The 15000-nt window shown below is 38.4% G+C and overlaps 1 protein-coding gene across 2 annotated transcripts in view; it reads left to right on the top strand.

The window, feature by feature from the left end:
• LOC144971600 (tripartite motif-containing protein 2-like) overlaps positions 1-15000 on the top strand; it is an 81433-nt gene that overhangs the window by 66133 nt on the left and 300 nt on the right. For both annotated transcript variants that reach the window (XM_078912671.1, XM_078912670.1), the window contains exons 2-5: positions 89-693; positions 5094-5249; positions 7560-8996; positions 12631-15000. The exon at positions 12631-15000 is cut by the window's right edge and continues 300 nt beyond it. In XM_078912671.1, coding sequence (XP_078768797.1) covers positions 91-693; positions 5094-5249; positions 7560-8936 — 2136 coding nt within the window. In that variant the 5' untranslated portion in view covers positions 89-90 and the 3' untranslated portion in view covers positions 8937-8996; positions 12631-15000. The remainder of the gene's footprint in view (positions 1-88; positions 694-5093; positions 5250-7559; positions 8997-12630) is intronic.

Here is a 15000-nt window from a genome sequence, read left to right as displayed (position 1 = left end):
ATAAAGCTCACTGATATAATATTATAATGTAGAAGTAAACTTGTTCGTCCCATAATTTAAAGCACCTCTATCTATTTTTCTTTTCCAGAAATGATGTCATCCACCTTGGTGGAGACAGTATCCATCAACTACGATGACTTCAACGACTCGTTTCTGACCTGTGGCACCTGCTTGTGTACCTACGACGGCCAGGAACGATCGCCCAAACTCTTGCCTTGCTCCCACACGGTCTGTCGGAACTGCTTAGAAAGCATCATCGCTACCCAGACCCTCGACACAGGCTCATTCCGTTGTCCGATATGTCGCGAGACCATCCACACGCCTCAAGGAGGCGTGGTCGCCTTCCCGCCATCTTTCATCGTCAACCAATTGTTGGACTTAATGGCCCAGCAGCGCCGTGACGTCATACCAAAGTGTTCCATCCACTCACAGCAAGAACTTCTATTCTGCGAAACCTGTGACGTTGTGTTCTGTATTCAGTGTGTTGAAGGCAACCATATTGGACGAGGCGCCAGTGAGCATACGGTGATTCCCTTCGCCATCGCAATCAAAAGAATGTCGGAAATTCTTCTCTATAAGGCGCATCTATGCACCAAAAACCTGAACGCCGCCTACGATGTCGTGTCGGATGAGCTGAGGCAGTTGGAGATGTCCGTAGACCGGACTCTTGATGCCATCAACAGATCTTTTCAGGTGAATTTGATGGGGAGAAACGGTCATAAATATCGGTCAGTTAGTTGGCACTCTCGTCTCATAAGCATTGGGGTCGTTGTCGATCCCGGTGATTAGAGATTTTATTTTGACCCCTCGGCCACCAAGTATGCTTTGATAGCTGATTAGATGGGTCTGTACAAGCTGGCGTTTAGGTGTTTAAGTCGAATGTCAATGTAGCCATGGTAACATTATCACTGTGATCTATCATATTATTTGTATAATATCTTCTTGGAAATATTTTCTTAAAGTTGTGAATGTCTGTGTGTGTGTGTGTGTGTGTGTGTGTGTGTGTGTGTGTGTGTGTGTTTTGTTCCGTTTGTTCAGTTTTAGTTTTATTGGCAAGAATCAAGCATAAAAAACCTTTTATCGGTAGTTAAATTTCGATTTTTGACGACTGTTTGTTATTGGTCCAATTAATAACAAACAATACAAGTCTCATTGCCGGCATATAATGATATTACGTATGTTGTGCGATCTTGGTGAGATGATGATGTTATATATATTGCGGGCTGACTTGTGGAGTTCCACTAATAATAATAATAATAATAATAATAATAATAATAATAATAATAATAATAATAATAATAATAATAATAATAATAATATAATAATAATAATAATAATAATAATAATAATAATAATAATAATAATAATGATGATGATGAATGATAATGATGTAGTAGTAGTAGTAGTAGTAGCAGCAGTAGTAGTAGTAGTAGTAGTAGTAGTAGTAGTAGTTGTAGTATAAGTTGTAGTAGTAGAAGCAGTACTTGTAGTTGCTGTTGTTGGTAGTGGTGGTGTTAAAGTTGCTGTAATAGGATAGCGCTTGTAACACTTTTCGGTTTGTCATACCTTTAACGCTTTAATAATGTCTACTAATGTAGGCTACTCAAAAAAAGTTGGAAACTTAACTCTCTCTCTCTCTCTCTCTCTCTCTCTCTCTCTCTCTCTCTCTCTCTCTCTCTCTCTCTCTCTCTCTCTCTCTCTCTCTCTCTCTCTCTCTCTCTCTGCGCGCGCGCGCTGTGTGTGTGTGTGTGTGTGTGTGTGTGTGTGGACCTACGTGCGTGTGTGAGCGCGCTCGAGTGAGTGAGTGGGTGTACAATGTGTGTTTTGTAGCGGTTGGAAGGGGAGGGGGAGGGGAGAGGGAGGGACGGGGGATAAAATAAAAACTAAAATGATAGAGATCGATAAATAAATGGTGAACTGTTTCAAAAGCCACACGTACGTACATTGTGTAATTCAAACGCATTCATGCAAGATCAAGAGTGTACTCTGGCATTCGTGGATTCTCACAAATATACAGTTTACAATTTTGTAATTAACGTTACCAAAGGTAACAAAAAATGCATTCCGTGCATTGTTAATTAATCCTTCTCATTAATGAGATATCTTTATGTCTTTTCAAACGACAAAACAATGAAAATGACAAGTGAAAAGGAATTAGAGCGACACGCCTGGGTCCTTTCATTGAATATGAAATAATTGACGATACAAGTTTTTGAAAAAAAAAGAAAGAAAGAAAGAAAAAGTTAAAAAAGCAGTGTTTACGTGAGACACACTAAAAAATACAGCAAATGTGAACATTTTTATTGCGCATTCACGAATTCACAAAACACAATGCGCTTCACAATGTTTCATTTAGTACCCTGCTCGCCATATAGAACCATTCCATTTCATACGGTGGACGTCGCATGTTAGGTGGCTTGTTTTGTACCACTGGCTTGTTTTGTACCGCTGGCTTGTTTTGTACCGCGCTCGTATAATGTTCGTCACTGCCTAAGTAAGGTACTCATAAGAGGACAGTTCATCTCTTATGGAACAATACTCATTCAAATAAAACTATTTTACTCACAGGAAGGTCTTCAGCCCAGGCCGGGGCAAAACCAATTCATCACATTTAAGGGCAATGATAGAACATCACTAAGAAAATGGCAACAGAATAGAGGAAAATCATTTCATAGCCAAAACATCGAGCACTATTAGTATTTGCTGGGCAAAAAGCAAAGAATATCTCGGCTTACTACAGCTGACTGACGACTCCATCGCATCATGCCATACCATTACACTATGAGATTAAGTTTGGGGCTGGGTGGGGTTCCTGGCCTCCCATAGTGGGCAGGGTGGCACTTACTGTGGCTTCTATCATGGTCTCAAGTGAGTAAAGAGCTACTCGACTATGCATAAAGATCTATGTAGAATGAGGCCCCAGAATTTACTAGTTACTATAAATGAAAAACAATTAACGATTTGTTTACAATGAAATAAAAATAATGATGAAATTTAATTAAAAGAGATAAACAGTGATCGTGGCAGTTACAAATAGAGATATGAATATTTTACGTAACTTATGATAATATATCAGGTTCATAAGTTTACGTTTCCAGGCAGTTGATGGGCTTGGATGATCTATTTCTCTGATAACAGGATTGGACTCGTAAAATTCCACTTCCAGGCAATTGGTAAGAGGTTATAGTGTAGTACAGCGGGCTTGGGTTTGATCCTTGAAGATTATACAATCAAAGTTAAAAGCTCCGGCGTCTTAATGGTGTAGATATAATATCTACAAAGTCCCAAAAGATAAAAATCTTACAATATATATATAGGAATAGAGTGACTGGCCGTCCGGCATAGATTGTGGAGAGAAAGTGAGTGTAGAGTGTTAGACCTATCAGCTTTTATAATAAGTGGCTACGTGACAGAATGTAGAACGAAAAGTATTCACTAATTAGAAATTAATTCGAGGGAAGGCTATAAAAGGAAAGACGATCTAATATTAGAAGGTAAAGTTTATCTAAGCCTACCGAAATATAACTGGAGTGAGATGAATTCAGTTCTTAATAAAATAAAATTTAATAAGATAATTGTGAACAATCTTTACTGTGGCTTCTATCTCCTTATATCCGTTTTCCAATTTGCATTCTGCCATTGTCTTGGAATGAGATTACTTAGTTTTTGTCCTGATCCTGGACGGAGTCCTTGGCTGAGAGGGAAACAGTCGAATGCATAGTTATTGTTTTGGGAGATGATATTTTTTTCCTTGTAAATCATCCCTCTGTTATGTATGGCTATATTTGTTTTTTTGAATGTATAATGTAAGCATCTGAGTGTATTTCTCTTAGTGGGATCTAGTGTTGGTGTCTGGGTGAGACATTTAGGTGATTTCAAACTAAGTACATTGATGGTGTGCTCTTAGAATCTACATCTGTTCCCTCTTTGAATCTTTTCCCCTTTGTCTTACTTTTCCTCAAGTCCTTTTAATGGTACATCTAGAATATTTTCACTGTCCAATTTTCTTCCTTTTTACTGGCGCTGATACGATCTTAATGTATTGCAAGCGCCATAAAACACTTAAAAACAAAAACAAAGCTAGACCTTCACATCACCACAGCTGTGTCAGTTCCATCAAAAGCGACTACCAATATTATTTTCCGATAAAATAAAAACAACACTACAAAGATCCCCATAAGTACGTATCATGACAATGTATCATAAAACCTATTATTATAGGGCAACCACCACAACCCTTAAACTGAAATAATCAATAGAAATTGTCAGAATACGACACGATGATTAAACACAAAGGATCGATGCGTGGTATTCTCAATACGCTTCACACCTATCAACGAAACTGACTGTACCACGTGATCTACTTCTAGAACAACAACGACTACTACTACTACTACTACTACTAATACTACTACTACTACTACTACTACTACTACTACTACTACTACTACTACTACTACTACTACTACTACTACTACTACTACTACTACACAACAACAACAACAACAACAACAACAACAACAACAACAACAACAACAACAACAACAACAACAACAACTACTACTACTACTACTACTACTACTACTACTACTACTACTACTACTACTACTACTACTACTACTTCTAATTTCTACTACTACTACTACTACTACTAACTACTACTAACTATACTACTACTACTACTACTACTACTACTTCTACTACTACTACTACTACTACTACTACTACTACTACTACTACTACTACTACTACTACTACTACTACTACTACTACTTAAAAGTCGAGCTACCTTTTGTGTATAAAAGGAAATTTCGTTTCATTCGCCCTGATGTAGAATAGATCAAGTTCTGGGCGTATCCTCATCATCACTTTTTAGATGGATGGGTGGGTGGGTGAATGGGCCGATGGATGGATGGATGGATGGATGGATGGATGGATGGATGGATGGATAGAAACATATATATATATATAGATAGATAGATAGATAGATAGATAGAGAGAGAGAGAGAGAGAGAGAGAGAGAGAGAGAGAGAGAGAGAGAGAGAGAGTAATCATCAGTATCATGTTTTTCTTCTATTGTTTATTAATTTCAGGAGGTGATGCAAGTAATAGACCGTCGACGCCACGATTGCCTTCAACGCGTGCGTAAAGTGAGGGAGGAGAAGAAGACGATCCTGAAAGAACAGTTAGACTTGATCCAGGCCGAGAAGGAAAAGGTACAGCTGGAATGCAACGGACTACAATATCAGGTAAAAAATTATGATGATGATGATGATGATGATGATGAGATGATAATAACAATAACATTAATAATAATAATGATAAGAAGAAGAGAATAATGTTGATGATAATTATGATGATGACGATGATGATGATGAGATGATAATAACAATAACATTAATAATAATAATGATAAGAAGAAGAGAATAATGTTGATGATAATTATGATGATGACGATGATGATGATGAGATGATAATAACAATAACATTAATAATAATAATGATAAGAAGAAGAGAATAATGTTGATGATAATTATGATGATGACGATGATGATGATGAGATGATAATAACAATAACATTAATAATAATAATGATAAGAAGAAGAGAATAATGTTGATGATAATTATGATGATGACGATGATGATGATGAGATGATAATAACAATAACATTAATAATAATAATGATAAGAAGAAGAGAATAATGTTGATTATAATTATGATGATGACGATGATGATGATGAGATGATAATAACAATAACATTAATAATAATAATGATAAGAAGAAGAGAATAATGTTGATGATAATTATGATGATGACGATGATGATGATGAGATGATAATAACAATAACATTAATAATAATAATGATAAGAAGAAGAGAATAATGTTGATGATAATTATGATGATGACGATGATGATGATGAGATGATAATAACAATAACATTAATAATAATAATGATAAGAAGAAGAGAATAATGTTGATGATAATTATGATGATGACGATGATGATGATGAGATGATAATAACAATAACATTAATAATAATAATGATAAGAAGAAGAGAATAATGTTGATGATAATTATGATGATGACGATGATGATGATGAGATGATAATAACAATAACATTAATAATAATAATGATAAGAAGAAGAGAATAATGTTGATGATAATTATGATGATGACGATGATGATGATGAGATGATAATAACAATAACATTAATAATAATAATGATAAGAAGAAGAGAATAATGTTGATGATAATTATGATGATGACGATGATGATGATGAGATGATGATAACAATAACATTAATAATAATAATGATAAGAAGAAGAGAATAATGTTGATGATAATTATGATGATGACGATGATGATGATGAGATGATAATAACAATAACATTAATAATAATAATGATAAGAAGAAGAGAATAATGTTGATGATAATTATGATGATGACGATGATGATGATGAGATGATAATAACAATAACATTAATAATAATAATGATAAGAAGAAGAGAATAATATTGATGATAATTATGATGATGACGATGATGAAAAAATCATCAATATAGAGTAAGTTTAGATTAAATATTTAATTGAACTTTTGCAGGAAGAAGTTGAAGGAGGGGGGGGGGGGGGGGGGGATTCATGTTTAGTTAATCCTGATTTTTAAAAAATCATTTTTACACAATTCATGTCCACTGTCAAAGGGTGGGGTGGTTGTCAGTTATTTATTGTTTTGTTTTTCTTTTCTTTTCTTGTATATTTTTTTGACGATCCAGGCATGAAATTCCAATCCCGTGCTTTCCTCATGTGTCATATTTTGTTTTGGACAGACAGGTCTGGATATTCATCTCATCCTACTCTTATCCAAAAGTCCGTCAGAGTCATAAGTCATAAGTTCCCTTTAACCAGAATTTACCGCTAATCAGACAGATTTGGGGTGTTTGGGTAACCTGGATGTCCCTTATTATTTATTCAAAACAAAATCACCTCAGTTTTAAAATGAAATTTGGATGATTTAGAGAGATATAATTAATACAGCCCATTTTATAGTGCGGGATAGCCCACTTTGTCCTTAAAAACAACCATAATATTGTACTTATCCTTAGTAAAAGAAGGGATTCCATGTTACTTGTTCTTGAGGGGGAGGGGGAGGGGGGGGGAGGGGTGGGGGTGGGGGTTAGGAGGAGAAGGAAGGGGATGTATTGTATTTTTTTCCTCATCATTGCTATTTAGGTTATTGCTTTATTTATTTTTGTTTTGTTTTGTTTTGTTTTTCATTTTGTTTTTGTATTTAGTTTTTAGTTTTATTTATTATTTGGGGGGGGGGGGGGGGGGGGGGGGGGGGGGGGGGGGGGAAGACATCGGGGCTTTTTTTGTTTTTTTAAATTAAAGTTTGTATTGGTTTTTTTTTTTTTTTGATTGTCTGGTGGGTTTGTTTTGTTTTTTTTTGTTTTTTTCTTTACCAAAATGATACAAAAGCGTTTTGTTAATATATAGTAAGATAGATAACAGACCCAACTATTGATATTCATTTTATTTTGCCTTCTCACAAGGTTGAAGTACGAGACATCACCAAGAAAATCAGCGACCTCAACGAAAAGCTAGACACAACTAGCACGTTATCAGAACCCAGGGAGAACTCTTTTCTACGCTACGACTACAAACACAACGACGCCCTTAGAGAGATCACCAAAGCAGTCAACAACTTTGGTACCATCCGCGTCAGCACCACTTTCCCTGCCCTTACAACATTCGTTCCCGGGAAAACCACCGCCCATCTACGTTCATCACTGAAAATCCTGACCATCGACTACCACGGAAACCCCAGAAGTTCTGGCGGAGACCCTGTCACAGTTGAGCTTCGAACCGAACGGGGAGAAGTTCTCGATACCAAAATCAAAGACAATGATGATGGGTCATATGATGTCTTGTACTTGCCCAACAAACCGGGCAAGTTAAAAATGAACGTTAAGATATTTGGCCGACCTATAAAAGACAGTCCCATTACGTTGGATGTCGGAGAACATATAGAACCTATATGGCGGTTCGGCTCTAGGGGAGCTGGTGTCGATCACTTCAATCAACCGGTTCGGATCTGTTCGGGTTCTGACGATACTGTTTACGTGCTGGATACGGGTAACAGCAGGATTAAAGTTATAGGAAAGGATGGGTCAGTGCTTCGTCATCTGGGCCCGAAAGGAGTAGAAAATCAAAGTGCAACTGGTTTATGTTTCGTGTCTTCGTCTGGGAATTTAGCCGTGGTAAATTGGAGAACGAAATTGGTATCCATCATGGATCCAAGCACCGGGTCCCTAGTCAAAGAGTTCACAACGCCCGCTTTCATCGAACCTATCGACATCGCCGTCAACGGGCGCGGCGAGATCATCGTTGCTGATTCGGGGGCACGGAAAATTTTCAAATTCGATCAAAACGGGAATCTGGTCACATCTTTTGGTAGCCACGGTGACAAAGACGGTCAGTTCAAGGTCATTTCCGCTTTGTGTGTAGGGAAAAACGATGAAGTTCTTGTGGCTGATCATAGAATTCAGGTGTTTAGTAAGGACGGACGATATTTACGAAAAGTGACAGACTCCGGTGAAGGAAGTTACGGAGGTCTAGCCGTTGATGGGGCTGGGAATATCCTGGCCACCAAAACAGAAAAAGCTGTCAAGTCTTTGGACAAATCCAATTCCACGGCGTCTCTAGCCTCCACCTCCTCAAAGGACAAATTAGGGGGCAGTAGTGGTGGAGGTGGTGGCCTGGGCCGCAGTTTTATCCAGGTTTTCCACACAAGCGGGCGGCCCCTGTACACCATCACCAGCAACACAGACCGCTTGAAGAGGCCGACTGGTCTGTCTGTGATCAGTGACTACAGGGTGGTTGCTGTGGACCTTGGAAACAGCTGCATAAAGAAGTACTACTACAAGTAATTGTAGTGGTAGTACTGGTATCGCTGTGATAGTAGTGTTTATACATATTATAGTAAAAGGGTGAGTATTCTCTCTCTCTCTCTCTCTCTCTCTCTCTCTCTCTCTCTCTCTCTCTCTCTCTCTCTCTCTCTCTCTCTCTCATATATAATATAATTTATACATAAAATATAGTATATTTGTTTAGCGCTCTTACATATCACGAGGAAGTGCTCAGAGTGCTTTACAGGGATATCAACAATTCAATTTGGAAAATAACAAAGTCTAAAGATGCTTTTCAAACATATCTTCCGATGAAGAATGTCGTATTTCTTTTGGAAATTTGTTCCAGAGGTTTGGGATGTTTCTAGAAACGGATCGTCCTCCACATGCCATGTAATTCTTTCCTTGGGTGACAAGCAATTTTCCATCGGATGACGAGTGAAGGGATCTGGTTGGTGTATTTATAACTCCAATATATCATAAAGATTAGTTGGTTGATATGTGTTGAGGCATTTAAAACACAATGTCAGAACTTTGTACAATATTCACTCCTAAACAGGAAACCAATGAAGCTCTTTGAGCATAGGTGATGCATGATGCTATTTGCTGGGCTTAAGGACTAATCTTACAACATTGTTTGGAATTCTTTGCAGCCTGAGTATTCTCTCGCTAGTGATGTTCAAAAATAGAGAGTTACAATAGTCACGTTTTGAAAGACCCAATGATGTAATCAAGGGTTTTGTCACATTTATGTAGTTTCTAATTTTACCAATTCTGTTCCGTTGGAAATTGAGGCATTGAGAAAGATATTTTATATGCTGGTCTAATCATCCATGACCTTAAAAGTGCCATTTCTGTATGTGTCGTGTTTTGTATGCCAAATGAAATGACTCTCTCATATTATTTGCTTTAATATGATGAAACAATTGGTTCAAGACCAACTTTTCTAGAATTTTGGAGAGAAAGGGCAAGTTCGAGACAGGACGGTAATTTTTGATTTCTGCCACTGCCTTTCAGTCTGTCTCTTTTCTCTCTTATTTTCTCGATTTTCATCTGAGAGCCACTGCGCACTCGGGCGATCATCGGCAGTGCGTTTCCAGAGTGGAGCAAGGTGTTCAAAGACCTTCTGCAAAGTAGTACATCATTGCTGATGAACTTTCACTTGACTTTACAATGTCTCTTTTAAATTCATGGAGATCAATTTGACTTTTTGGTCTAGATAAAATTGTTCATTTTGGTCTTTTATTTGATTGTATATGTCCTTGTAAGGTAAGCAAAAATGATCAGATAACACAACGTCCGTGACTTTTATATCTTTAGATGGACTGACTTCCTCTCTTACTACAAGTAGATCTAAACAATGTCCCACTTTACGAGTTGGCTTGTCAATTAGTTGTATCAGGTTGTAGGTTTCCAATAATGTTTTCATTTTCCTGGTATCAGAGCACGATGAGACATCCATATGGAAATTGAAGTCGCCCGTATTGATGAAAGGTGTATTAGCTGTAGATCTGAAATGGGCTAAAAATTTGTCAATATATGTATTATTGATGGATCTCCTGTAGTTCAAGCAGAGTTCTTAAGTGCTATCAATTCAGAACCGATTAAAATGAGTAAAGTCAACTCCCATGCATCCAAGACAGCCGTTTTGACCCACAAGGTGTCTCATCAGTTGGATCCAGCTTGGATGGAGGATATCCGTGGTGTTGGTCATCTCATCAGTTGGATCCAGCTTGGATGGAGGATATCCGTGGTGTTGGTCATTCATCAGTTGGGTCCAGCTTGGATGGAGGATATCCGTGGTGTTGGTCACATCACGTTGGATCCAGCTTGGATGGGAGGATATCCGTGGTGTTGGTCATCTCATCAGTTGGATCCGCTTGGATGGAGGATATCGTGGTGTTGGTCATCTCATCAGTTGGATCCAGCTTGGATGGAGGATATCCATGGTGTTGGTCATCTCATCAGTTGGGTCCAGCTTGGATGGAGGATATCTGTGGTGTTGGTCATCTTATCAGTTGGATCCAGCTTGGATGGAGGATATCCGTGGTGTTGGTCATCTCATCAGTTGGGTCCAGCTTGGATGGAGGATATCTGTGGTGTTGGTTCATCTCATCAGTTGGATCCAGCTTGGATGGAGGATATCCGTGGTGTTGGTCATCTTATCAGTTGGATCCAGCTTGGATGGAGGATATCCGTGGTGTTGGTCATCTCATCAGTTGGGTCCAGCTTGGATGGAGGATATCTGTGGTGTTGGTCATCTCATCAGTTGGATCCAGCTTGGATGGAGGTTATCCGTGGTGTTGGTTATCTCATCAGTTGGATCCAGCTTGGATGGAGGATTACCGTGGTGTTGGTCATCTCATCAGTTGGATCCAGCTTGGATGGAGGATATCCGTGGTGTTGGTCATCTCATCAGTTGGATCCAGCTTGGATGGAGGATATCCGTGGTGTTGGTCATCTCATCAGTTGGGTCCAGCTTGGATGGAGGATATCCGTGGTGTTGGTCATCTCATCAGTTGGATCCAGCTTGGATGGAGGATATCCGTGGTGTTGGTCATCTCATCAGTTGGATCCAGCTTGGATGGAGGATATCCGTGGTGTTGGTCATCTCATCAGTTGGATCCAGCTTGGATGGAGGATATCCGTGGTGTTGGTCATCTCATCAGTTGGGTCCAGCTTGGTTGGAGGATATCTGTGGTGTTGGTCATCTTATCAGTTGGATCCAGCTTGGATGGAGGATATCCGTGGTGTTGGTCATCTCATCAGTTGGGTCCAGCTTGGATGGAGGATATCTGTGGTGTTGGTCATCTCATCAGTTGGATCCAGCTTGGATGGAGGATATCCGTGGTGTTGGTCATCTCATCAGTTGGGTCCAGCTTGGATGGAGGATATCCGTGGTGTTGGTCATCCATCAGTTGGGTCCAGCTTGGATGGAGGATTCCGTGGTGTTGGTCATCTCATCAGTTGGGTCCAGCTTGGATGGAGGATATCCGTGGTGTTGGTCATCTCATCAGTTGGATCAGCTTGGATGGAGGATATCCGTGGTGTTGGTCATCTCATCAGTTGGATCCAGCTTGGATGGAGGATATCCGTTGTGTTGGTCATCTCATCAGTTGGGTCCAGCTTGGATGGAGGATATCTGTGGTGTTGGTGTGCATTTTGAGTGCTATGTGGTGAATGAAAAAATGTTGGGTGGGGGAGGGAGGAAGGAGCAGTCACATTGGGAGGGAGAAGTCAGATGGGAGGGGGGAAGGGAGGGAACATAAGGATGTGGGTTGTTAGACTGGGTACACAGAGGAAAGAAGGAAATCTTGGAGGGGGAGGGTTGAAGGAAGGGAGAGAAAGGTGACCTATATGGGGGAGGAGGGGGGGGGGAATTGAATTAGGGCGACAGAGTTTATTTTGTGATATTAATTAAAATTTATTTGAGTTTGAGTGTCTGCTCATTGTCATAAGTTTGGGTCAAAACAAAAGATCAATCATGAATCCTTGGATTAGGCTCTTTGATCAGATTTTCTCATCATTCTCTGGTATAAAATGAATATCAGACAAATTGTCATCATAAATGCATCGTGTATTGTCGTGTATGGTGTTTGTGACTGCTTTCAAGTCATTTGGAGCAAATCAAGTGGATTTGGCACTCTATGATTTCTCACGCTTTTTCACATATTATAATGCATATTGAAATGTTTAAAATTTTATTTCCTATCAGGTGGAGACTGCTTGATTCGCCCCAGCAATGTCAGGTGATTCTGGCATAGTTCTAGTCATATCTTACTGAGTGGATGGATGTTGATTTGAATTGTTTGATGTGAGAACAAGTCCCGACACCAGCAAACTGTTTTCATAGAACATCCAATTGGTGAAGACAAAAACTGTAGTTGAGTTTGTCCTATAAACTCTATCAATAAATAGAATAGAGAAGAACCCGTTTTCTACCTGGCAGTTATTTTTACTCTTCTTTAAAATGTGACCAAATCTATCAATCTGGTATCATGCCCGGATCAACCGGATCGATAAAAATTAAATTAAACTTAAACTGACGTGTCATTAATTCCAAGTCTGATGACCCAAATTGACTCCGTCTCAATGTTGTGTATTATGCAATACAAACCAGTGTCAAATAGTCACCATTACGACAATGTTGAATCAAGCCAATAATGGCGTCTAATTATATGTATGTGACCCACTGCCTCAATCGGTATTATGTAGGGGTGAACCAGATGACTTACAGTGAATTTAAAGTTAAAATAGAGGTGAGATGTTATACTTATATAAGCTGCTGAACAATTCATATTCATTCATCTTAATAAAAGGTCAGATATGTGTGGCTATAAATTCAATGTTGATGATTTAAACCGCCCTGACATAATACTGTTTTGAGGCAATGGGTCACATATGTTTAAATATCTAAATGATCAAAATTATGACGTTGAACCCTCTCCTTAACAAACTATGAAAAATCGTCACTTTCGTTTCAATACAACCATTTTTCTTATTCAGATTTGTTTTGTATATCACAAAATTTTAAGAAACATTTTTGTTATAGCCAAAGAATTTAATGCTGTATTGTTAAGCTTGTTTTGCTGCATAAAGTGATGCTTAATGTGTAATTATTGCTCTTGAGTTCGAGTGTAACAAATCTAGTTTTGGGTTGGGTTTGACATTTGGAGAAAAATACGGAAAATGTTCGTTATGGAGAGGGTCAAAGACGTTAAAGAATGACCAAAACTTTCTTCAATTAAAGTTTGTAATTTGAGTTAAATTTTATGATTCAGAAGTCAAATTCCATTGTCAGCATCAGAGTGTCTCAGACAAAACACCAGACGGGGATGGAGACGATGGTTCACGGAATAGATAATGCTGGAAATCTCGGCAAGATACCAGTCACTTGATTCGGTGCCCAGTTCACAGTTGTCAGATTGTATGCTTTTGTCTTTTTATGGTTACAAAAACCATACCAAATAGTAGTGAGTTCCATGTCAGATTGAAGTATAATGATATGTACTTGTATGTTTTTTACTGACTTCATAGCAATACAAATAACACTAATGCATAGATTTCGACAGTCTAAAGCACCCATTGGTTTAATTGTAATAATCATTAATAACAGCAACAGAAAGAAGAAAGACAAATCAGCATATTATGTTATAAGCAAGACACTTTTAACTTCCATCGAGTATCTTAAACCATTTTTTGATGTTTTTTTTAAAGTACAGCTGCATAGTTTGGTTTGATGAGAAGGAACGAGTTTGAAAGTGAATGCATGCACTCTTCAACTTTGACGTTCAACAAATGCCGTGATTTGGATCATTTTCTTCCACATTCATTCAACTCATACTAGTTATGTTTGATGTGTATTTATAATATTACTCTTATACATTTATCATGGCTGTTCGTCTTTATACACTATATTTTCTAGCTATTACCATTCATAGTTTGATTCTTTAGTTCTTTTAACACTGGATAGATATTTGCTTATGCCTTTTAAAACTTATTTACAGTCGATTAACAAAATAACCCGGTTGCCATTTTGACAAGAAGTCGATGATCAGCTTAATTCACGGCTTTTAAATTAAAAACGATTTAGCCAAATGAAAAAAGGTGTTTTGCCAGTATTCGGTCCTCATGTCCTTTGTCATAGCATGATTTTTATACCTACTTTAAGATTATGCTGTTTGTATTGTACCATTTAAAATCAACTCCCTCTCTTCTTTATCTTAGGCATGGGAACATTGGCCTTGCTTCTCCCTTCCCCATTGATATGTCTTTAGTTCCCTATTTGAACCAGTCCTCTATGCCTTACTTTTTCTTTGGTGCTTCTAACTTCATATTTACAGAATTTTCCCTATCATCTTCCTTTTTGTTGACGCTGAAATGACCTTAAAGTGTTGCAAGCACCGTACCCCCCCCCCCCCATACACACACACACGCGCGCGCGCCCATACAAACAAAAAAGAGTGGTCCCCTCCCCTTATGCTGATTCGTTCTCAATCTGTCCACTGTTCAGTTATCTCTTCTTTATCCCCCTATATCATTTGATTCCTTTTCCATGCGGTTTGGTGCCTTTTGTTTTGGATTG

This window comes from Berghia stephanieae, chromosome 4, assembly GCF_034508935.2.
Source record: "Berghia stephanieae isolate SIO BIC M18660-M18661 chromosome 4, UCSD_Bste_1.3, whole genome shotgun sequence".
Classification (NCBI taxonomy): domain Eukaryota; kingdom Metazoa; phylum Mollusca; class Gastropoda; order Nudibranchia; family Aeolidiidae; genus Berghia; species Berghia stephanieae.
Note: the sequence above shows the minus strand (reverse complement) of the source record. Positions and strands in the feature narration are given on the sequence as shown.